This window comes from Onychostoma macrolepis, chromosome 17 (genome assembly GCF_012432095.1).
Source record: "Onychostoma macrolepis isolate SWU-2019 chromosome 17, ASM1243209v1, whole genome shotgun sequence".
NCBI lineage: Eukaryota > Metazoa > Chordata > Actinopteri > Cypriniformes > Cyprinidae > Onychostoma > Onychostoma macrolepis.
In genome coordinates, this window is record NC_081171.1 from 24,194,983 (window position 1) to 24,220,413 (window position 25,431).

General features: G+C 36.4%; 2 protein-coding genes across 7 annotated transcripts in view; both read left to right on the forward strand.

Annotated features, from left to right (window-relative positions):
- The window catches only part of itpk1b (inositol-tetrakisphosphate 1-kinase b), a 48,648-nt gene extending 35,330 nt beyond the window's left edge, over positions 1-13,318 (forward strand). For both annotated transcript variants that reach the window (XM_058748685.1, XM_058748684.1), the window contains exons 6-11: positions 6,392-6,490; positions 7,596-7,636; positions 8,049-8,214; positions 9,864-9,931; positions 10,083-10,245; positions 11,658-13,318. In XM_058748685.1, the coding sequence (XP_058604668.1) occupies positions 6,392-6,490; positions 7,596-7,636; positions 8,049-8,214; positions 9,864-9,931; positions 10,083-10,245; positions 11,658-11,962 (842 nt within the window). In that variant the 3' untranslated portion in view covers positions 11,963-13,318. The remainder of the gene's footprint in view (positions 1-6,391; positions 6,491-7,595; positions 7,637-8,048; positions 8,215-9,863; positions 9,932-10,082; positions 10,246-11,657) is intronic.
- A 2,646-nt stretch (positions 13,319-15,964) lies between these two features.
- Positions 15,965-25,431, forward strand: part of eml5 (EMAP like 5) — an 87,676-nt gene continuing 78,209 nt past the window's right edge. For all 5 annotated transcript variants that reach the window (XR_009266819.1, XR_009266818.1, XM_058750195.1 and 2 more), the window contains exon 1: positions 15,965-16,454. Coding sequence is in view for 3 of the 5 variants with exons in the window: in XM_058750195.1 (XP_058606178.1) it covers positions 16,258-16,454 (197 nt within the window). In the remaining 2 variants the exon portion in view is untranslated. The remainder of the gene's footprint in view (positions 16,455-25,431) is intronic.

Consider the following 25,431-nt stretch of genomic DNA (forward strand, 5'->3'; position numbering starts at 1 on the left):
GTGATTGAATATATATGCTGCGAGTAAAGCGTGGCACTGTGTTTTTACACGTGAGCAGCTCATTATCCGTCAGTATTTGCAGCATCTCAGAGCGGCTTGATTCGCAGTAAATGCTGCTCCACACAAACTCCATCTCTGCATGTGCTCTGAGTTCTTGTAGCTTTAACATGCTTTTGTAGGGGAAACCAAACACACCAAATGTGGGACGAAACGTGCAGTGGTACAGAGCTCATGCCGCACTGTCATTGCCATGGCTCAATGGACCAAGTGGTCCATTTATATTTATATATTTATAACAATTGACACACATTTCAAATAATTTTCAACGGTCGCGTCCAGTGTAGACAGGCTTTAGCTGTTGCGGTGCGACACGACAACTGTCGCGTCTGGGGTAGACAGGGTTCTTTTGTTCCGCAGATGTTTTCCTCTTTTGTTTTTATCCGCCATCTCTACCTTTCTGTCCTCTCGGCTCGCCTAATGTCCGTCATGTGCACTGAGCGCTCTCTCCTCCGGAGTCCAGATCATGAGTAGACACGCCCCTTACTAAACAAACAAACAAAAGCTAGGTGTTGGCCATGCTCCTCAAGATGACTAAGGTATTTTAAATCATTAAAGTTTCTGCTTTAACGCGCCGGTGAGATCCGTCCGATCGGTGGTGTTAGCAAACACTTCCTTCCTGCAATGTTGATTTCAATTTTTATTTTACAGTGAAATATGACAATATTGATTTTCAGTAATATTTATTTATTTCTAATACATAATAACATTATTTATTATTATTATTATAGCATTTATTATTATTATTATTATTACTTTATAGCTATATTGATATAAAAGAACAAAATTTTAACCAAATTGTGCAACCTTACAAACAAGCACAACAAACCTATATTTGTTTTTAGCATTTTTTAAATCACACTTGCAAATTTTATCAGAAAAATCCCAATTAGATTTTTTTTTCCCCAAATTGTGCAGCCTTAGTTGGTCATTTGTTCACGCTCTGGTTAACTTTTTGTATTATTCAGTGTTGTTTAAAACAACAACAGCAGTAATAATAATAATAATAATAATAATAATTATTATTATTAAATTGTTCATTTATGTTTTATTTTGTGATTTTTAAATTGAAATTAAATACTGCACTGCACTTTTGCATACTGTATATTACAATGCATGCATTCTAATATTTTTAACAATACAGGTGATAAAGCTTTTCTCGCAAGCAGACAAATGGACCACAGTACAGGGTGTGCTGTGTAGTACAAGTCTAATACTGTCTGGAAAAAGTTAGCCACACTGTTTATTTCCAGTAAGAGGGACGAAGTGACATGGAATGTAGAGCTGGCGAAATCCTGTGAATAAAACTGAGGCAGATGAGCGATAGAGGCTGAATATGCCTCTGAGAGGATCTGCCACGGACTCGCTGACATCTGCAGGACAGGAGGCGTGCTACAGATCATTTTCACCAGACATTTTCAAACATCCACTAAAATACATATCTAAAATTTTGTATGGAATTGTTGAACTGAGGATTGTGGTTTTTATTTTTTAATTTAATTTAATTTAATTTAATTTAATTTTTTTTTTTGTACATTTTGGTAGCTCACTAGGTTCTTGGAAAAGATCTCTGATCTATGATCTGTGCATCAGTTGATGAATTCCCACCAGTGTTCAACAGGGCACAGGAAGTCGCCCACACACTGGTGCTGTAATGAATGCTGTTTGTCATCTGAGTCCACGCTTATTTCTAGTCTATTTCTTAATGAGACGCCTAGTGGTTAGCACTCCACTCTCATGCATATGACTCATGCACATCCTGAAGAGCTTTACCTAAACATTGTCCTGCTGTCTTACATTCTGTCCATGGAGACAAAGCAGGACACCATTTGTTTGTGCATGAGACGGAGTGTTTCAAACTTTATAAGGCAACGATTCACACCTTTTAATTCGTTGCTGTATCTGCTTTCATGGTATTGTGTTTAGCTTTCCCTTTTATTAGTATTGATAAGTGTTTTTTTTTCTTTTTTTTTCTTTGGTAGTTTGAACCAGTTTTGTTACTGTTTTATCTGACATTGCACACTTTTCCCTTTCCTTCAGTTTAACCTTTATTAGATTTTTAGAGTACAGAGTAGCCCGTATGTCAGATTTTACAAAACCACCATCGCCTGAAACAAAGATATGAATGGATGGAGGAAGAGGTTCATATGATATTAGACTTCCCGTCTGTGCTGTCCGGAGCCAAAACTCCAATTTATAAACGTGTTCTAAACATTCCATAAATGTCATATAAATGTCTCGGCCGGCTCCGGCAGGTCTGCAGAGAGCTTGAAGTGTTTAGACAGAGGGGAGATTGATCCTGGACCCTCGCTGAGCCAGAAACAGGAACATCACTAAGCGTTTGTACCTGCTAAAGAGGATATCGTTACTCTTCCCTTTTTATTTACAGAACAACTCTTGGCCAATTTAAGTGGAATTTACATTTTTTGATAATAAATCACATATTAGCAGCCATCAAAATTGCCTAACATCTCTGCATTGAAGTCTTGTACAAATATCTTGCAGAACTCTGCATCTGACTTGCTGTTGATTGCCACAGAAAATAATTTCGAATAATTTCAAAAATCAGACGAAAAACAGATGGTGAAAAAAGCACAATGCAAGACTATGGGGCAACTGTTCCAGAAACATGAAGCTCTACATTTTGTTAAAGCATTTACGTGAATTGGACGGGAAGAAAATGTTTATTATCTGATCTGCAAGTCATCTCGATTGTCTTTTTTGAGCATCTAGGTTAGGGTTATCTAGGTTATGGCTTGCTTCGTCTAAACAGTACTTATGGATAGTTTCGTAATATCATAATTTGAGTGTATTGCATGAACGTTACACGTTTACTAAATTTACATGGTCTTGATACTTTGAGAGAACATAATTATTTATATTTGCATTATCATTGCCCCATGTGTCTATTGCAAGTGCATTACTATGTTTGTTTCAGTTTTTTAAAAACAAACAACACGCTGGAAATATTTTCTAACCGAACATGTAAGTCTGGATTTCATTGTGGTTGAAATGTTTATAAATGGTAATAGTAGGTTGCTCACACCACTAAACTGTTTTTCGGAGATTGCTGCTGCCCTTTTTTACAGGCTTTCATAAATGCTTATGTAAGCTTCCTCTGGAATAGGAGAACAAAAAGCTAGCAGCTGGATAAATGGACCAGCTCTGATAAGAAAACCAGCACAGCTCTCTCCATTTCAACACCACAGGATATTTCAGTAGCGATACCATTATTTACCAACTCAAAAGCTAGATAGACAAAACAGGAAGTGGACGGCTAGCTTGAGATTTTTGTTCCTTCATGGAGGACTTTGACCAATCAGTACTGACCTTTTTGGTTGATTAACTGTTTTTGTTTTTGCTCTTGCTCATTTTTGAGGAATTTGAGTTAATATTGAGTCAGTCCTCTACTATGCATTAAATTACGAATACACTACAATTCAAAAGTTCAGGTTCAGTATTAGCCTATTAATTAAAAGAAAGTAATACTTTTATTCACCAAGGCTGCACTAAATTGATCAAAAGTGAAAGTAAAGACATTGATAATGATACAAAAGATTTATATTTCAAAATAAATGCTCTTCTGTCAAACCTTCTATTCATCAACTGAAAAAAGTATCACGGTTTCCTCAAAAATATTAAGAAGCACAACTGTTTTCAATATTGATAATAATAATAAATGTTTCTTGAGCACTAAATTAGCATGTTATAATGATTTATGAAGGGTCATGTGACACTGAAAACTGGAGTAGCGATGCTGAAAATTTAGCTTGGGCATCAAGCTAAAATAAATAAATTATAGTGCTGTCAAACGATTAATCCCAACCCAATTTTTTTTATTTTGTTTTTATTTTTTTATACATAATACATGCGTGTGTACTGTGTATATTTATTATGTATATATAAATACAAACACATGCATGTGTATATATATATAAGAAATGTTATGTTTGTATATGAAATATATTTGTATATAATATGAAATATAATATAAATGTATATACATGTAAATATTTTCAAAATATATACTGTATGTGTGTGTGTATTTATATATACATAATAAATATACACAGTACACATACATATATTATGAAAACACAAACTTTTATTTCGCGATTATTCATTTGACAGCACTAATAAATTCTAAAAATAATTTATATTTTAAAATAGGAAATGGTTATTTAAAATTGGAAGAAATTTTCACAATATTTCAGTAGGTTAGAAAAGTGTTATTTTGCCATTTCTTGAAAAGTAAGCTGTGCCAAAGTGTTTCATAATGTGTACTAAAACCCTTCAGTCATGTTGAGTCTTTTCTTCAGCTTTGAAAAGCATCTCATCATCAGTTTTGCTACCTCACCACACAGGCAGTTTACTGTGATCATATCAGAGCACTGTGTCATCGGCCTTTTGAGGCTTCACTCTTCAACTCATTTCCTGTGCTACACTTAAAAAGCCTCCTAAAACATGCCTTATCTGGCTAGATAACAGCATTACTGACATCCAGCTGAAAGCATGTAACTGCAATAAAGCAGATTCATTCACCAGACCTCTGGCCGGTTGCTTACTGGCCCAAGTCAGAAGAGTCTATTCCCAAGTTAAGCCCAGTATGCATCTCTGTTTTGATGATTCATCCCTCTCCGATAATGTGCCTCCGTTTGGAATTCGCAAACATAGCTACTTATTCACAGCTATTGACGCTTTTGTTCCGTCTATGGCTCTGTTTGCTCATCTGAGCGATACCCAGGACAGTGAGAGTACAGTATTTTCAAACAAAGCCTTTTAACCCACGGGTCAAATTGCTGCGCTTCTATTGACTGGCTCCTGCATTATGCAGAGTGAGTCAGGCTCAGTGCCTTGTGTCCATTGTTCTCCATTCGGTAAAATAAATAGGGAAGTAAAGGCAACCAGAGGGGGTAACTGTTTTGTTGTTTTATGAGAGTCGTGAGGGATAACACATACTTTTACCAAATAACATCATCTCTGTAAATGCGTAAATTGTTTTTGCTTCCCTTTTCCCTGCTGAAATGATCATCACCACTGGTCAGTGGGAGTTTTAGTGCTTTAATGTATGTGACCTTGGACCACAAAATCAGTCATAATGGTCAAAACTGAGATTTATACATCATCTGAAAAGCTGAATAAATAAGCTTTCCATTAATGTGTGGTTTGTTAGTATAAAACAAGATACGACTATTTGGCTGAGATGCAACTATTAGAAAATCTGAAATCTGAGGGTGCAAAAAATCAAAATATTGAGAAAATTGCCTATAAAGTTGTCCAAATGAAGTTCTTAGCAATGCGTATTACTAATCAAAAATTAAGTTTTGATATATTTACAGTAGAACATTTACAAAATATCTTCATGGAACATGATCTTTACTTAATATCCTAATGATTTTTGGCATAAAACAACATTTTGACCCATGCAATGTATTTTTGGCTAGTGCTACAAATATACACATGCAAATTATGACTGGTTTTGTGCTCCAGGGTCACATTTGGTATTTAATGCTTGGTATACTTGGATTTATTAGTGTTTGTTGGTATATCTTGTGGGTAATCATAAATTACCGCAACGCGAGCTCACGTTTTACTGCAGAAGCCGACAAGCACCCTTGTTGTTTTTGAACAGAAGCCGATAAGTCCATTTTAGCGAATCAGTGCGCTGTATTCAGGTCAGGTGACAAGGCTGCTTTCACTTTGAAAAGACGTGCTAGCTGAGAGGAGTTTCATAAAAGCTGACTCAAAGTGATCGAGGATGGATCATTTAGACGAACTTGATGAACCTGTGATATCTTCTTCAGGACATAAAGGAAAATATATAATATAAATATATATATTTATATATATTGCAATGTTTATTATGAATAATTTGCCCATGCACATCATCATTTTTCTTTTTAATTTCTAATTTTTAATCAAAAACATATAATCTAAAAATAACATTAACTTCTACATTTCATTCTTTTATTTTATTTATTTATTTTTTTTAAGTTCTGTGGCCCCATGTGCAACGATGCCAGATTTCAAATGACATACTTCTAGGTTCCTGCGTCAGCCAATTAACTGCCATTTAAGATTAATAAAAATGCAACCGAGTAGTGTTTTTCCATGTATTTTAGACCTCTTCAGTTACAGTGAATTTTTATTTTTAATTTTTTTACTTTTGGTCACATGATGAGCATCACTTTGACAAACCTTTGCTTTTCCCCTCTATTTCTTGCTGTTCTGATGGAGAACAGCTTGGCAGTGCACCTACTAGACCAGGTGCAAAACCAGCATGGACCTCGATGGGACTCACCTGTCTCTTCCTGTCTCTCATCTCTCTCTGCAGATGTGAGGATCTGTTCTCCTCCGTTTATGGTGCTGAACAGTGAGTGTGGCCCAGACACGCTGGAGCAGATCAAGCAGCACGGTCTTACATTCCCTTTCAGTAAGTTCCCACCTTTTCCTTTCTGAAACAGAAAATAATAATGTTTAACCAAGGGACCTCATTCTGTAAATCCCACGCTAAAGGTGCAGTAACATTCATTCATTCACATTCACAAATTTTGGTGGGTGAAATCCAGTCATTTCAAAAGGAATCCACACTTGAAATGTTCAAATTAGTCTAGTGAATTCACCATGTTGACCAACAAAAATCTGCTTGGTTTCGTAGTGAAAAAGTCTTAAATATCTTTATCATATTGTAATATGTTGTAGATAGCTGCATATTTTATCTCCCTTATCTTTTTGAATGAGCAGCTGGTAGGAAAGCAACCTTTTTAAAATCAGAGTCAGTGTATTTTGGGTTTGTGTACAATTAAAAGCCCTGCGTTATGTGCAAGATCGTTTTATTTTTCTTGCTATTATTGGTATTTTGGTTATATCTGGTATTTAATTCAATGGAAGCTCTTGTGGCTTCTCTCTTCTATTTTTATTTCCAGCATATTTTTAACATGGAAAAAATTTACATGAAAGGTGTGCAAAATTTGCAGTAATTTTTTAATTAATTGAACAAGTATGAAAAACATTATTTAAAGCCAAACTGCTGTTTAAAAATAAGCCAAAACTGACCCTTGCCAATAAATATCTTTAAAGCTTATATGGATTTTACTAAATTATCTTTTATTAAAATTAAAATACAACATCCTGAACAATGGATGTTTCTTCCCCCCCGACTATATTTATATCTATATACAGTGTGTGTGTGTGTATATATATATTGAATAAGAAACAAGTTTTACTTTAAACATGCCGTTTTGCATTTGTATGTGTGTTCCAGCCTAATTAAGTAAAATTACCTGATATACATGATTTATTTTGAGATTGCATGGTTTTTTTTTCTGTATGGACCTATGGCGTTAATTTTATTCTTACATTTGATTTTAGAAACTGAGGGGACTGCTCCTGACTACAAATTAGTTTTCACTAATGTCCCTTACTAAACTCTTATTAAGTCACATAACAAGATTTTACTGCGTTAAAGGTTTTAGGAGTTGCATTATTAACTCCTTCACTACCTTAGAGTGTTTTTCTTTTCTTCTCATCTTGCACAGTTTGCAAAACACGGGTTGCTCACGGAACTAACTCTCATGAGGTAAGAGACTTTTCTAACTGCTTTTGTGAAATGTGACCACAGAGGTCACGAAACGCTAATACACACAAAGCATTGTTTCACAACCCAGTGAGCTGCCTACATAGGCAGCTTCCTTTGAAGTCGGCATTCTAAGTGAAACTGAACCTCAGATTTGGATTTGAAACCTTAGACTCTACACCTAAGATTTGGTTAGCATCCACTTGATATGCACAAAAAGTTGTTTTATAGTGAGAAAATTCTTCAGATTATTAAAATGTTAAAAAATGGCTCTTTTGAGAACTGTTCACTCAAATGTTCTTTGTGGAACCCAAAATGATGGTTCTGTGGAATTAACCCATTTTGGAAGCTTTATTTTTAAGAGTGTATTCGTCACTTTGAATGTATAAGTTCATGTTACCGTGTTCCTTTGCAGATGGCTATAATATTCAACGCAGAGGACCTAAAGGACGTGAAGCCACCGTGTGTCATACAGAGTTTTATAAACCACAACGCCGTGCTCTATAAGGTGTTCGTGGTGGGCGAGTCGCACACTGTGGTGGAGAGACCATCACTTAAGAACTTCCCCTCTGGACCTTCTGGTAAACCTTCAGCCCACACTTCAGCTCTTTATAAATGTTATTTCCATGAAAGGCCACTGCTGCGATATGGTTCGTTTCACCTCGATTGGACCGTTCAGTTTGTTTAGGCGTGATTTACGTTACAGCATTCCCACTGTATAACCCAGATGCCTTTGCATAGTTGACTTTGCAGTGAAAAGAGTCTATCAAATTTTGCTGCTACCCAGTCAGCAGAAGCGCTTACCCGAGTCTGGTTTCCACTGCAGGCTGCTGTAAAGTATGGTCCGTTTGCATATGCTAATGTACTTGGAGTCCATGCAAACCAGTTACGGTTACTGTGAGAGCGACCTGTTAGTTTAATGCAAATTCAGGAGATCAGCTCTGTGCCTGAACTCATGCTAAACTCCACAAAGCACAAGTACACTTGCCTTGCCTTCCAGCAGTATTCAAATGAAAAAAACCTGTTTAGAAGATTAAAACAAAGAAAAAAAGGTAGGTGCGGTGTTTCTAAAGACCGATCAGGCTGGTAATGATTTCTAAGAATTCTATGAAGAAAGAGGTTTGTGAAGTTCTTCAGTAAGATTCAGGAAATCAGAGTTTTTGCTGCAGTACTTTTCAGTATATTTTTAAAGATTTTATATACAGATATATATATATATATATACAGTGTGTATGTATGTGTATATACACTGTGTGTGAATAAAAAAAAAAAAAATAAAAAAAAAATATATATATAATATATGCACACACGCCACACATATGCAGTATATATTTATGCATTATTTATTTAATTTTTAATTTAATATTAAAATTCATTAATAAATAAATAAAGTAAAGGAGTAATCAAATTAAATAATTACAATAAAACAAATAAATACATTTTATGCGTTTATTTATTTATTTACTTATTTTTTTTTGTTTAGTCTGAATACGCAGGCACAGATGAAAATGGACCATTAATGGAGAAACATTACTTTTTCAGACTGAAATAATGTTTCTACACGGGCATTATTAAGCAGTGCAATGCATATTTTCATGCTGTAAGAGAATTTTAAAATTCAATAAACTATGAATATTAATAATAAGATTTGTAGTTTAAATCCAAGTTTTGATTCAAATGTGTTTCAAAGCACATATGCTTTCTAAAACAACTATGTATGTCGCATTTTAATGCCTTTTAATGTTTCACCTTCAAATAGATTGCTCTCTTTCTGAAAGACCATTGCTGTGTTCAGTGGAACGACTCAGTCATATTTGGAAGCTATACAGATGAAGAGTAATTTTCTTATGTTTGACAACATATTATATTTGAGGATTAATAGATGTACATCATGAATATTTGGGTTGTTTTGATGTCTGTACAGAAGTAAGGAAGGTTAAATGGTGGGTTGCCGTCTCCCTTAATGAATTTCTTTACTGCCATTTGAGTGGGAGGTCATGAATCTCATCCTCTTGACAGTATATTTTTGTGTTTTCTCCTCCTCCTCACTATTTATTCTCCCTCTCTGCCTGGCACTCCTGAAGCTTCGACTCTCTCAGCTGAACCGCAGCTCTCTGCTGCTGTCTAGTGGCTTCCTGTGCACTTGCACTCTTACACTTTCACTTTTATTCAACTGACTTCCAACTGAAAGTGTCATCAAATTAATGTGTTTGTTTTTTATGCCTTGCAGACAGAAAAGCAATTTTCTTCAATAGCCACAATGTGTCCAAGCCAGAGTCTTCCTCTGACCTCACATCTGTAAGTTCAGTTCTCTTTAGTCTACATAATGTATTATTTACTAAAGATTTATACAACACATCCTGGTGGGAATTTAAGCATAGCCATTCAGTTATAATTGTAATAATTTTCAGTTCAGAAGCTCTTTATTCACATCTTCCATTTTTGACAGAGGGATAATGTAGAAGGTGTTTCGCAGCCACCGAATGATGATGTTATTAGGGAACTGTGTAAATCTCTTCGGGAATCTCTCGGTGTTTCGCTCTTCGGCATCGACGTCATCATTAACAACCAGACGGGCCAACACGCAGTCATTGACATCAATGCATTCCCTGGTGTGTATCTGTTATCTGTCTAACTGCAAGGCACCTCTCCCATGCCAGATAGAGTTTATATACACAAAGCCTTTAATAATTCTATCATTTGCGCACATACACTACTGTTCAAAAGTTTGGGGTCAGAAGGTTTTTTTTTTTTTTTTGAAAGAAGTCTCTTAGGCTCACCAAGGCTGCATTAAGCTTTTATTTGAAACGTATAGAAAAAAATAGTAATATTGTGAAATATTTCAATAACTGTTTTGTGTCTTTAGTGTCACATTATTCTTCAGAAATCATTCTAATATTATGATTTGGTGCTCAACATTTCTAAATATTTTTCAAGTTGAAAACTGTTGTGCTGCTTAATAGTTTTGTGGTAACCACAACCAGAAAGTTAAAAAAACCCAGATTTATTTCAAATAGAAATCTTTTGAAACATAAATGCCTTTTACTTTACTTTACTTCACTTGATCAGTTTAAGTCTTAAAAAAAGTATCTTGGTTTCCCAAAATGTTAGTATTTGTATCAATAACAAATATGTGCAAGATGATAAAAAGGGAAAATATGTAGGAAAGTCTTATAATTTAACCTTTTTTTTTGTACTAAGTGAAAGTAATTACATATTTTCTCTACATTTTGAATGCATGTGAGTGTATTTATTTTTCAACATATTTTTCAAAATCAGGTGTTTTTTTGAGAGCCATATCATATTTTCTTGAGGTGATGCAATTTGATAACAAGAACTAATTATATTTTATGTTTTTTTTGTCACATGACAACAAAATAGCTTTCTAGATGTTACTTGTACCACATTTGGCACATATTAAAATAATCTATTAATATCAAATATACAATTTAAAATAAATACACAATTTAAAAAATAATGGTTATATTCAAATCAATAAATAAAAAGGTAATGAAATAATGAAAAATAAACATTTAAAATGAAACTGCATCACTATTATTTAGGAAATAATATTATCAATAACAGTATTAAGAAATAAAGGTTTAAAAATTACAAGTCAGACTCTTAAATGAAATGTTCCCTGAGTCCTGAGCCATCTTCAAGAATCAACTAAAAACACACATCTTCCATCTTTATTTGACCCTCTAACTCTAGTACTCTCTTTTCTAATTCTATTCTTAAAAAAACAAACAAAAAAAAAACTTGCCCCTTTTAGACACACACACGCACTCTATTCATTTACTGCTTGTTTTCTTTAAAAAAAAAAAAATTAACTCTAGCTTCTCTATTCTTTTTGTATTCTAGCGAATTGTTTTGTTTTTATTTATTGTACAATTAACAAAAAGCAAAAAAAGGCCTCTAACACTAGCTTGCTCTATTCTTTTTCTATGTTCTACCTGTTTTCTTTTTATTTATTATAACATCTTCATGACCACAAATTTGAACTTGTTTTTACTCTTTCCAGGATATGAGGGTGTCCCAGAGTTCTTCAGTGATCTCCTGAACCACATCATCAGCGTCCTCCAAGACCACTCCTCCAGCGACCCCTCGGCCCCGCCCCCTCCTTTAGGCGCAGGAGAGCGCAACTGCGCCCCGTCCCAGGAGTGCTGCGGCATGCTTGGCAAAGAGTCGGACAGCAGCCCCTGGATCGTGGAGGGCGACGGTGGTCTGAAAGGCCCTCGTCAGAGACTGGGCTGCAACACGGCCATGTCCCCCAACTTCCAACAGCACTGCGTGTCCACGATAGCCACTAAAGCCTCGTCACAATGACTGCCGTCTCCCCGCTGTCCTTCCCTGAACAAATTGTGAAGACAAACTGAATAATATACAATAACAATAACTATTATACTGATAAAATATCTGTAATCAAAAATAAACTATATTGGGAATAATCATAATGATGTTGATGATGGGCATTGGATTCTGTCTCCTATGCCTTTGTATACGTTTTATTTTTTAATTTCTTTCTCTTCAGTCTAACAACTCAGTACTGTAATGTGAACTTTTTGCAAATGAACATTGATCAGCAGCTTTTAAAAAAAATCAGTTTTAATTTGAAGCACAGTGCAAAATTAGTGGATGTTAGTTCATTGAACACACTAGGCATGTTGGATATTTAAGCTGGAAGTTTTTTTTCTTTTGTTGCTGATGGAAAAGACTAACGGATATCAGTGTTTTTAGTGACACTGAACACAAACACACAGAATAATCTAACAAACAGGACACCTAAAATGTCTTTGTGCTCTGTATTTAGTGGCAATCCTATATTGTGATGATCCACAGTGTATATCATTGTGCAGCGTCTACAAAGCTCTTGTAGGCCGTGTGCCACTGTGTTTGATCTTGTGACACTCCGTAATCTTTTCATAATGCTCCAGAAGTCTTTCATCATCCTTCCATAAACATAGTGACGCCTGACATTTTTCATGTGCATTTCAATGCATCATATCATAAGGTGTTGTGTGAAGTTGGGAGAAAACTGAACGAGTATCATTAACGTTTTGATAGTTTTATGAAAGTCGACTCCGAAAGTTCTGCTGTTCTTCTAAAATTCTTCTAAATTCTTTTTTTTTTTTTTTTTTGCTCAATGTTGCGTTTGGTTGGACGGTTACAAGAGGATATTCTGACATTCCCTGTATGAGTGTGTTGTTTTTTAGCAGACGGTCCTTTAAAAGTTCAGATGTTTTGTATATGATCCAGTTTTGAAAGTCATATTTATGACTTTGCTTCAGGTTAGTACAGAGCCTTGAAATATTTGAACAAACTGCATAAGATGGATGTTAATGTATATGTTGGGAGTATTTTGTCTTGTTCTAATTGCAAAGAAGAACACCTCTCTTCTACAAAGGGTTCAACGCTTTGATTCTTGGTTACCATTCCTCGTTTAAAAGGAAAATGGACAGATTTGTAACATATTCTTCATTATAAATGGAATAATTGCTAACTTGTTTGAAAATCACTAATGAATACAAAGTATTTGTTTTATACATCTTCTAGTTAGCGAAACGTTGCATTTGGTTGCTGATTTAAATCAATCTGTTTTGTAAGATGCCACGAGGCAGTTGAAGCACTAATTAATTTGTTTAGCACTAATGTCAATGTCATTAAAACCATCTGAACATTTCAGCAGTAATTTATACATTCATTTAAATGTAAAAAAGCCAAAAAGTTATTTGCAGCTTTTTAGGTTCTCTTTTGGTAATGAAAGCCTTTGGACATCCCACAGCAGTTTTTTGTACAATTACAAAAATGATCATCTTATTTGTATTCATGTTTATAAAAGAAACGTCGCCCACTTAGTGCCCATAGAGTGACTTGGAGTACTCCTACACGTTTGAAGACCAACAGAAAACCGCTTGTTTTTGTTCACTGTGAGAGGAATGAATGTGTGGAGATATTTGACAAACAATGTCTTAATGTGGTAAACAAGAGCGGTGCGAATGGACTGCTGTCATCAGCATCTGCTCCTATTCTGTTCAGTTTATATCAAGTGAACATTTAGTGCCACTCCACTGGCCCTTTGCACCTTATGTTAATGCTTTTCTTGCTCTGATGGGGTCCATTTTTTAAGATGAATATTTTCATAGGTATACCAAACTGTTTAATATCCTTTTCTATAGTAACTCACTCCATTGTTATGGAATACAAATTAAGTGGGCATTATCATTTTAATAACAATTAGCCGGGGTATTTTTTTTTCTTTTTTTTTTTTTCTTTAATTGGACATGTAGCCTTTTGCCTGCAATGGGTATTTATATTAAGAGTGTTGGAATATGTTTATATGATTGATGGGGAGTGTGTTCAGATTAAGTTTGCATTTTGTACATCCTAAAAAATGCTCCAAGTCTGAGTCAGTTGAGAGAATGACAGCCTTCAACACAGATTTACCTTTTGTCTCTGTACTTTTGCCTTCATTGTGCTATCAAATAGAAAATCTCCTCACCTACTAAATTTTCGGTCTCTATCATTTTTAATTGGTTTCAGGTCTCATATAAGACTCCCCTTACTTGCATATTCATACACCAGGCTCAAAATTCATCAGGACCGTGGTTTAACCCAGTGCCCGATGTTTTAAGTCTTCATATGCTATTCATGTATGTCAAATGCATCCATATGCCAGCAGAGACCTATTATGTTATTAGCACATTTACTCACCTTCATGTTACATCAGACCTGTTAGAATTACTTTTTCCAATGGAACACATGCGTAAAGTGAACGCTGAGTCACCTCTTGCTGTCTAAAACCATTTTAACTTCAAAAAGAGAGAGAGAACACTGAAATAATGTGAGACAGGGTTATTATAATTAACTAAAACAATAAAAAAAAGTTACTTGAAATAAAGTATAAAAATGGTAACACTGTAGTATAGGGACAAGTGCTGTCAAACGATTAATCGCATCCAAAATAAAAGTTTTTGTTTACATAATATATATGTGTGTGTACTGTGTATATTTATTATGTAAATACAAATACACACACATACTGTATGTGTATATATATTTTGAAAATATTTTCATATATTTACATGTATATATTTATATTCATATAATTTATATTATATATAAATATATTTAATATATAAACAACATATTTTTCTTAAATATATACATGCATGTATGTGTATTTATATATACATAATAAATATACACAGTACACGCACATTATGTAAACAAAAACCTTTATTTTAGATGCGATTAATCGCGATTAATCGTTTTGACAGCACTAATTCAGGACCAATTCTCACTATTAATTAGTTGCTTATTAGCATGCCTATTGTTAACATATTTAATATTAAATATGTTAACTTGATGTACCGGATATATATAGTAACACTAGAAATAAATATTAATAAAAACTATATGTGACCCTGGACTACAAAACCAGTCTTAAGTCGCTGGGGTATATTTGTAGCAATAGCCAAAAATACATTGTATGGGTCAAAATGATCAGATATTTTGTAAATTTCCTAGCGTAAATATATTCAAACTTAATTTTTGATTACTAATATATTACTAGCATTGCTAAGAATTTCATTTGGACAACTTTAAAGGCGGTCTTCTCAATATTTTGATTTTTTTGCACCCTCAGATTCCAGATTTTCAAATAGTTGTATCTCAGTCAAATATTGTCTGATCCTAACAAACCATACATCAATGGAAAGCTTATTTATTTTTGATTTATCACTTATGATGTATAAATCTCAATTTCGAAAAATTGACCCTTATGACTGGTTTTGTGGTCCAGGGTCACATATAGACATTTAAATAATTTAAACTGTATAGATTTAAATAAATGACAAAACAACAAAATTACTAAAACTAAAATAAAACTGAAACTATAAATAATAAAAAAATATGTATAACAACTATATTATATGTGTATATGATACTACAGTGACATTGATGGATGTGAGAAAACTTGAAAAATAATTATAAGACTTTAACAGAAACATTGTGTATACTGGTTTTGTAAAGGTCAGCAAGAGTTCAGTCCTGGCAGAGTTAAACTAGTGTACTATTGTAGTAGGCCTACAACAAAAGCTATTAAACTGCCGTTTGTGCTAAATGAGCAGGCCATGCACAGCTTAGACGCCTTACGCCCTCCTCCTCCTGCTCGCCATTGGCCCACACATTTTCATTCAACTCATTCTCGCCACCTGATTGGCTAGACTCTATGTCAGTCACTACCGCCGCTCGCGATTGGCCGGTCCCAGTTAACTAATGCGAAAAATCCATGTTCTCCGGTTTTGACATGTCACTAGAGCAAAGCCACCCATCCGATCAGAAGTAGAGAGAGTAGCTTCATGCCTCGCACATGTCACAAGTAGTCCAAGCCGATTTACAGCGTCTGAACAAAACTAAGCATTTGCCCTAACATTATGCAAACCGCCTAAAGTTGTGCACTTCACTTGAACTGAAGCATGTCGTCGATCCGTTTGTCTTTGGCCGGACGAAGCTGCGCTGACAGCGGACTGAGCGGATAAACGGGACTGAATGTGACGGCTCGTCGCGTCGGTGAATGAAGAAGCACCAGCCGTTCGCTTCGAAGCAAAACACGACCGAACATGGCTGACAGAACAGCTCCCAACTGTCACCTACGGCTCGAGTGGGTCTACGGCTACCGGGGACACCAGTGCCGCAACAACCTGTACTACACCGCCGCCAAGGAGATCGTGTACTTTGTCGCCGGCGTCGGAGTTGTGTACAACACACGGGAACACAAACAGAAATTTTATTTGGGACATAACGATGACATAATCAGGTAGGCACATTCACGTGGATGCTTTAGGAAATCCATAATTTTTTTGTATTTTTTTTTTTTTTTTTTTTACCAAATGCACACCAACTTAGTAGTAACTCGATGGTTGTAATGCATTCAAGCCAGTGTCAGGCTGGCTAGCGTTACTTATATAAGACATTGCTGTAGATTTAATTGCAACATCGTGGTACCATCATCACAGAGGCACAAAATCACTTTCCAGAACATTTTCGTTCATCGTTCCTGGCTGGTGAATTGATCTTCCAACCTCTATCAGGAATGCTGATACAATGACAATTTTATTTGACTTCATCCTAAAAAAAAAAAAAAAAATGTTTTCTCTTTTCTTTAATCTTTCCCTGTACTTATTTGAACAATGCTTGAAACTTGGTATTACGAGCACTTCCTGTGTCTATTTGCCCTTTAAGTCGCTTGATGTGTTCCCCACTTGTAAGTCGCTTTGGATAAAAGCGTCTGCTCAATGAATGCATGTGAATGTAAGTGGAGAGCGATGGAGGTGTGAGGTGCTCCGCTGAGGCGCTGTCCAGCACGCCAGACTGCTGAAGGTGATCTCTGTCGCGCTGGACAGCGTCTCAGCGGAGCACCTCACCACACTGGACGGGTTTCTTGCATTCTGTTAAAGCTATTTTTGTTAGTCTGTGTGCATTTGCTGTAGGCGGACGTTAGCGTCGCGTCTCGCTGTTTTGTGGCAAGTTAAAAGTAGTTCAACTTTGAAATACGCGTCTGGAGACATCTGCTTTCTCTAGCACCCCTTTGCTCTCCGTCTGGTTGTTTGTGCACGCAAAACGCGTCCTTTGTAAACGGCCACTTAGACATCCCTCACAAATCGCTAAGTGGTAGGCTATTTGTAAAGGTGCGGTCACATTTACCGTCGCCGGGGAAATCAGTCATTTAGGATTCCACGCGAAAGATTTCCCCACCTAGATTTCGCCTCGTTAACCAACATCTGTTGGTTTGAAAGTGACTATTTTTGTGAGCTGTGCGTCATTCATCGCTGTACTACTGCCAGTAGATTGGATTTATTATTATTATGATTTTGTTTTTTGCACACGAAATTTCTGCGACGTTAATGTGTGCGCATTTAAAATTTAAGAAATCTTAATACTTTCGCATGTACCTACTGTTGAATTTTTCCTCAAATATATACACTCCTCAAGCTCAGTGCTGAACGGGTTGTAAAAAGGGTGTAAACACACTACCTGAAATGGAACTGAACCAAGGTTCCAAGAAGAGTGATAATATTTAGTATAACAGCACTGGAGGCCTTCCTATTACTTCCTCATGTGTGTTTCTGAGCGTTTTTTCCTTCTTACTAGTGTTCAGGGAGTTTACCAGTGATTGCAGAACACTTTCAGCCCTGTTACTCCGCTCCACTCATATACAAAGTTCTAGCCGGCTTTCACGCTATACTTTGCCATGCTTTTATCGGATCTCAGGGAAAACTTCTTTACAACGGCGTAATTTCCTATGGATTTTCTAATATAGTATGTATGATTAAAAAAAAGTCAAGCACCCCCAACCCTACTCCTAAACATAACCTTCGCTGGGGCATAAGCAGATCGTACGAAAACGTACTAACTACAAATTAGCCACCAATTCACCAAAATGTACGAATTGCCATGAGATGGTGTCTGTTTGGTACAAAACAAAAATTACTAAAAAAAAAAATAAAATAAAGAGTAGCAAGGTAGGGTAGGGCGATATGACAAAAATCAAGTAATTTTATTTCATGATAACATTATATGTCAAGATATATTAGGCTGCTGTCACTTTAAGACCTTATGCATGGATCCATTATATTGACACAAGTCTGATTTCTTTTGCAACTGTTTACCTTCACTTATTACACAACCGATCATATACACAGAGTGTAACCCCATATCTCACTGCAAGACTTGTTTAGCTTTGTAGTTTAGCTTTAATTCATTAGCTAATATAATATTATCCAATAGCCTTAACAGTTAATTGTTATGAAATGACCTCTATCTGAGGTCATGATTTTTGATATATGTTCTTTTAAAATACATTTGACAGTCATCCAAGGTTTATCTGTGTTAACCTTAACAGTAATTTAGTTATTTAGAGAGAGCTGTATTCACATGCATGTGAAGGTGCTTTCAGCTAACAGTGAAGGCATTATAATTCAGTCACATGATCATCAAGGTTACGGCATCCTACAGGAGTAGGTGTATGTGTGTGTGTCTGTGTTTGTGGGTGTGTCTGTCTGTATGTGTTGTACGTGTGTGGTGTTTTAGTGAGAGCTGGAGGGGGTGGTGTTCTGCCTCGCCGCCGGTCATCTGCCTCAATTCTCTATTATTAATTAGGTGACAGAGAAACTGACCTTGGTTACCTTGCATTTGTGTGACTGTTTGAATGCTGTGCATGTGCTTGTATTTATACAACGTGTAGCATAATTCTTAAAAATTATGAGCGCATTACAATGTTCTCAGACTTATAAAATTGGTTCAGATACCACATTTGCGACCAGTCACATACATTTACTACCCCCCACAGTATGTCCCCGGTGTGCATTTGTGTGTCAAATGTCTCATAGGGACCCATCCATCTCTGGTTACTTCAGTATCAGAATGTGACCCAATGCTTGACTTTCTGGGAGGGCCATTATATACTATTCATGCATATCAGATGCGTCCATATAACAGCAGTGCCCTATTATTAAGTTATCAGCACAGGTATCTAAATACATAGAAGTCATAAGTGATTCATATGCATACAGCGCCAAAGGATTATTCGTACATTCAATACAAGACAGATGGACAAACAGAGAAAGAGAAAGATACTGTATAAAGGAGATGGTTTAACATTTTATTGTTATCGTTGTCAAATAACTTTTTAATTTCTATTATGCCATCACTTACTCTGTTGTAGTGAGGAAAATTAGTAAGGTGGAGAAGTGAATTACTATGGCAATCCAAAAAGACAATCCAGAAATATGAAACCTTTCCTAATAGCATGAATTCTGTAAAGTAAAAACAAAGAAACTATATGCATAAAGAAAAAGAAAGCCTATTTTAGTATCATAAATGGTTTTTTTTGTATTATGGTATTATTTCCATGATAATTAAGTACATTCTCCAATTTTTATGACTGTGATGCATGGTATTGTATTACTTTTGAATTTGCTTGCAATTTTATTGGAACACACATTTCATAAAATTTAATTGGTGTCAAAAAAGGAAATACTGAAATATTTTTATATGAAATATAATTTAATTGCTATGTTAATTATATTGTGAAATATTTAATTAAAAAAATGTATTAATAAAGATTTTTAATAAAACAAACAAACAAACATCGATACGTCAAGAGGATATTCTGAATTATAATGATTACGGTAACACTTTCTTTTAGGGTCTCTTAACTAGTTGCTTATTAGCATGCATATAACTAGAATATTAGCCATTTATTAGTACAAATTAAGCACATATTAATGCCTTATTCTACATGACCTTATTCTACATCCCTAATCCTACCCAATACCTAAACTTAACAACTACCTTACTGACTATTAATAAGCAGCAAATTAGGAATTTATTGATGGAAAAGTCGTAGTTAATAGTGAATAAGTGTTCCCTATTCTAAAGTGTTACTTTGATCACCATACTGATAATGATAATGAAAATCAAATGTGAATCATCCTGTTTTATCCAGACACAATAAGTCTGATGTAAGATATTAAAAACACATCAGTTCATGTTTCCAAGTAGAAATATACTTTGTTTATGCCAGATCAAATACAAATATTTCTTGTATTGGCTGATCTGAGTTGTTGTTGACATGGGATTGGTAGTTGATGGTGGAGTTGGTTTGTATCCTCTGTTATTTGCCCTTGAGCAGAAAGCTCAGTGGGAGGTGGAGGATGGAGCCCAGAGGTGAACTACAGATGTTGAACAGCAGCTTGTGTGTGTGTGTGTGTGTGTGTGTGTGTGTTTGTGTGTGTGTGAGAGAGAGAGAGAGAAAATGAGAGACCCTTTCATACCTAACAGACGTGATGCTGTTTGTATCGCGCTGTGAGTTGGTCTGCATCAACTCCATTAAGCAAGCTGTGTGATCATGTTGTGCTATGCCGAGAACTGCTGATATATGTCCCTGTTCTTTGTAAACGTTATGTGACAACACTCCCTCAGGTAAGTGCCAACATAAGGCATAAAATATTGAACTTTGGGCTGAAACAAGCATACCTCCAAATTTAGACACACATTCAAACATTTAAAGGAACAGTTTAAAAATGATTTACACTTGTGAGACTCTTGGACTGATGTAGTTAATATGCTGAATGTCCTTGCTATAAGGCTGAGTGGTATGACAAAGTATATATTTTGATGACGATATTAAGTGTGTATTGAAAGAGAATTTGCTTTATTGTGCATTCTGTTATGGTGTTTGCACACTAAAAGTGAAGTGAATATTCACATCACGTTATCGCTCTAGATTCGTGGGATGTTTTTCGTGTCACTCACTAGGGTTAGACTGATAGACGATGCTGACAGACATCACAATGTTCAGCCGGCATTGTGATTCCTCCCCCCCATCCCCTTTCCTGCAATCCTCCGCATCCCAATTGACCTATCAGTAAGCCCCTCCCCTCAAACGCAGACTAGCCAATGGCAGTTGAGTATCAGTTGCACGGGGAGCGGAACTCGGACATCTGTAGGTTTCAGCGCCATAGAGAAACATTGGAAGATCCGAAGCTCGCATCGGTTTTATGGGGTTTATGCTTCAAAAATGGAAAAACGATGTGCCTGGTGTACTTGTAACACTGATTCCAGGTGTCCTGAGAGGATGGGCAATATCATTTATTTTATTAGATTTCCGATATGGTTGACCACAATATCTTGATTTCCAGGCTGGAGAGCTGTGTTGGGTTACAGGGAAAGGTATTGAAATGGTTTCAATCTTTTTTAACTAACAGAAGCTTTAGTGTTTCTATTGGCCAACATAGTTCGTCCTCACACCCACTTGCTTGTGGGGTGCCACAGGGCTCAATTCTTGCTCCAGTTTTATTCTCTATATTCATGCTGCCAATGGGTGCTATCTTTGAGAAATATGGAGTGTCCTTCCATCTTTATGCGGATGATACTCAGCTGTACTTTCCCTTGCAGCATAAGCAGAATCTTTTAGTGTTAAACGAGAGCAAAACCGAAATCATTTTGTTTGGTTCAAAGTCATATGAAGACTATGCTCTTCAATTTGGTCATCTCTCTTCCTACTTTACACCCTGTGCTAAAAATCTTGGTGTTCTTTTTGATTGCAACCTGGGTTTTGAGAAACAAATTAGTGCAGTGATCAAATCAAGTTTCTTTCACTTACGGCGTTTATCAAAAATCAAATCTTTACTTTCTGTAAAACAGTTTGAACAGATTATCCACTTGTTTGTTCTATCTCGTTTAGATTACTGTAACTCACTATACTATGGTATAAGTCAGTCTTCTATAATGCGTTTGCAGATGGTCCAAAATGCTGCTGCAAGATTGATTACAGGCAGACGAAGGTTCGACCACATCTCACCCATTCTTATTTCCAAATAACCAGTCAAATCTAGAATTACTTTTAAAATTTTAACTTTTTTTTTAAATCTCTGCAAAACCAAGCTCCATCATATCTCTCAGAGGCAATCTCTAATTATAAACCAAATAGGTCCCTAAGATCAAGTAATCTTGGCCTCCTCTCTGTTCCTAGATCTAGGTTCCATTGCAGAGGTGATCGAGCTTTTGCTGTTGCTGGTCCTAGTCTATGGAACAAATTACCAGCTTCTATCAGAGCTGCGCCCTCTTTGCCTGCATTTAAATGCTGGCTGAAAAAACATCTTCTGTCAATAGCTTTTGTCTAGCCATGTCAATTGTATTGTTATGCTGTGTTTTGATGTTCTGTTGTCTCTTATCTGTTTTATTTTATCTGTATTGTACAGCACTTTGGATCAACTGGTAGTTGTGTGAAAGTGCTTTATAAATAAATAAAGAAAGAAAGAAAGATTTCCTGAATCCAAACAAAACAGAGCAAAATGTCCCTAAGTATTCACCCCAATACAAATGAAGACAAAAACGTTAATTTTCTGGTTGTCATACACTCATTAAGTTACAGTTTTCATTTGCTCAAGCAGAACGTTAATGTTATCTTGTGCTTTAGCAAGGTATCTCTGGCTAAAACTAGCTAATGTTAAAGTTAGTGAGTCCATGCTAATGTACAAACTAAATAGCGGACTGTTCTGGCATCTTGTACAGTGTAGGTCAAAAACACATAAACGAAGGTCTACATTTCAGTGCCTCTCCATATTAAACTGGTTAAATGTACATTAATTTAATCGTACCCTGCGATACATGAACAGTGTTGATCCTGCATGTTGTCATCCGCGATCATGATGAACAACCATAATATGAGACTTCTCCCGCTTACATTGTGATCTGTAAACCCTTTATAAAATATTTTATAAATCCCTCCATGGAATATTTAATTCCCATTTGGTGGCCTTCTGTGTCCAAAATTGTGCCAAAACATCGTGGGACAAGGTTTTCTCACTGCAGCTGTCATTGAAAGACAGTGAGCAACTCCGTTTGTTTGTCCGAGGGAGCAACAGTATTTAAGGGGGGGCGGGGCTTACCGATAGGTCAATACCGTGTTCGGAAAGGAAATGATGTGTACTACGGAACCCCTAAATGGAATAAATACGAGATGGGAGGAAAAAAATATTTCAATACTTTCTCTCGCAATTCTGTTGTTGGGTAATTATACTGTATATAAATTGCGGGCATCAGGGAGCCGTTATTAAAGGGAAAGTTCACCCAAAAATAAAAATTTGATGTTTATCTGCTTACCCCACGGGCATCCAAGATGTAGGTGACTTTGTTTCTTCAGTAGAACACAAACAAAGATTTTTAACTCAAACCGTTGCAGTCTGTCAGTCATATAATGGCAGTCAATGGGACCCACGGCTTTGAGAGAAAAAAAAATACATATACAGACAAAACCAAATTAAATCCTGTGACTCGTGACGATACATTGAGGTCTAAAGACACGAAACGATCGGTCTGTGCAAGAAACTGAGCAGTATTTATATCGTTTTATACCTTTGATCCACCGCACTGTCCAACTGTCCAACTGTCCTGAGCGCGTTCACAGCAGCCGGCGTGTGATGTACCATTGACACTCTATCTACAATCTCAATTAGAAGTGTCAGTGGTACATCACACGCCGGCTGCTGTGAACATTTGAGAGATAGGTGGCGGTAATGCACTTATAGGTCTGCGGTCCGCCGTAAAGCAGGAAGAAGAAGAAGACGCGTCACGCGCCGGCTGTTGTGAACGCGCTAAAAATTTAAAGTTAAAAATCTTCGTTTGTGTTCTACTGAAGAAACAAAGTCATCTACATCTTGGATGCCCTGGGGGTAAGCAAATAAACATCAAACCCCATTTTTGGGTGAACTATCCCTTTAATATGCAGGGCATTGAAATTGCTTTTAAATGTATGCTTGCTTTTTACTTTCACTTTCGAGATTCACGATCGCACGTACTCTGTGTATACTACGGAGTGGCAGTACTTACCACACATTTTACAAGATTAGATGTTTGTCAGTGGTGCTCAGGATCTACAAATCATTCGCCTTCATCCTCAGTCATCTCTCCTTACTTTATTTATGTGGTAAGTTAAATTTTATGCACTGTAATGTAACAGGATATCACTAGCAAGTGGCTAACCATGTCCCTTTAGTGGCTCCGTAGAACGTGTTATTTGTTTTCTGTGCCTTTCTGAATACAGATTTACGCTCCTCTCTCTCCTCCCGATGTCATCATCCATCGCAAGGTTTCACTGTAGACATCGTTCGATGCCAATTTGGTAGACATGAATACCAGAAATGTCTGCATGTGAGCATTCATGAGTGCCACAGACAGGTGCATGCTGGTCACGCTCCTCAGGCTGTATGCCCTCAGATGTCTGTTTGTTTACTACAGGTGTTCAAAAAATTGATAGGGGGTGGATAGAGACTGGACATGTCGGGCATCGAATGACTGCGAGTGACTGAAAATTGGAAAAATGTCTGGCGACCTGCTGCATTGTATCATCTGTGTTTCATCTGACCGGAGAAAAGTGAATGTCTTTTAAGTGGATTTCTTTATTGCAAATTTTGATGTGCATGTCCCTTTAAAAGGTTTAACAGGAATATTGTGTTTCTGGTAAGATATTTAGGAGGCTGAATACCGTGAAAGGGGTTCTTTCTTTATTAAGACGAGGATTAGGTGACTTCAGCAACATTTGCGTGATGTTTGGTGCGATGCCAGCGTTCACGTATGAGCGTGTGTGACTGACTGACATGATTGCTCATGAGGGGGGGAAGGGTGGACATTGTGTCTCGTTTAAACCACGTGATCTAATCAGATGGAAGCTCTCTCTCTCTCGCTCTCTCTCTTATGCTCTAGTCCATCTGTAAGCCATGTGCACTCACATGCACTCATTTCTAATGTAATCCTTAATCTGCACTGCCTCCTGATGCTCTTACTCTAATAGTATCAATGAGTCTGACTGTTTGAATGTGTGTATTGGTGTGCAGCGCTGTGTGTTTGTGGTCTGGGTTGTCAATTTTAGCACAGATCATGTGCGCACAATGCAGGAATGCCAGTCAAGGGTTTGGGTTAGATTGTGATCCCTGTGTGTGTGTGTGCTAAAACTGAAGCTTCAGTTGCTACCGAGATTAAATGCAGGGGTTTTATACCTTCTATATAAGCCCCTCTAGGCACACTCGGCTTGTTAGCTTTTTGTCAAAGGCCTTGGCAGCTCTCCACCTAACATGATTGAACTATTGCTTTGTGGGCTTAGAGAGTAAAACCTCCTCTAGAGACAGAAATCACTGCCCACTGAAATACTATCAGACAGTTGTGAGTCTCATATAGTAGGGATGGAATCAGTGAAATATCGATACTTCTATCACTTGTTTTAGCACCTTTTA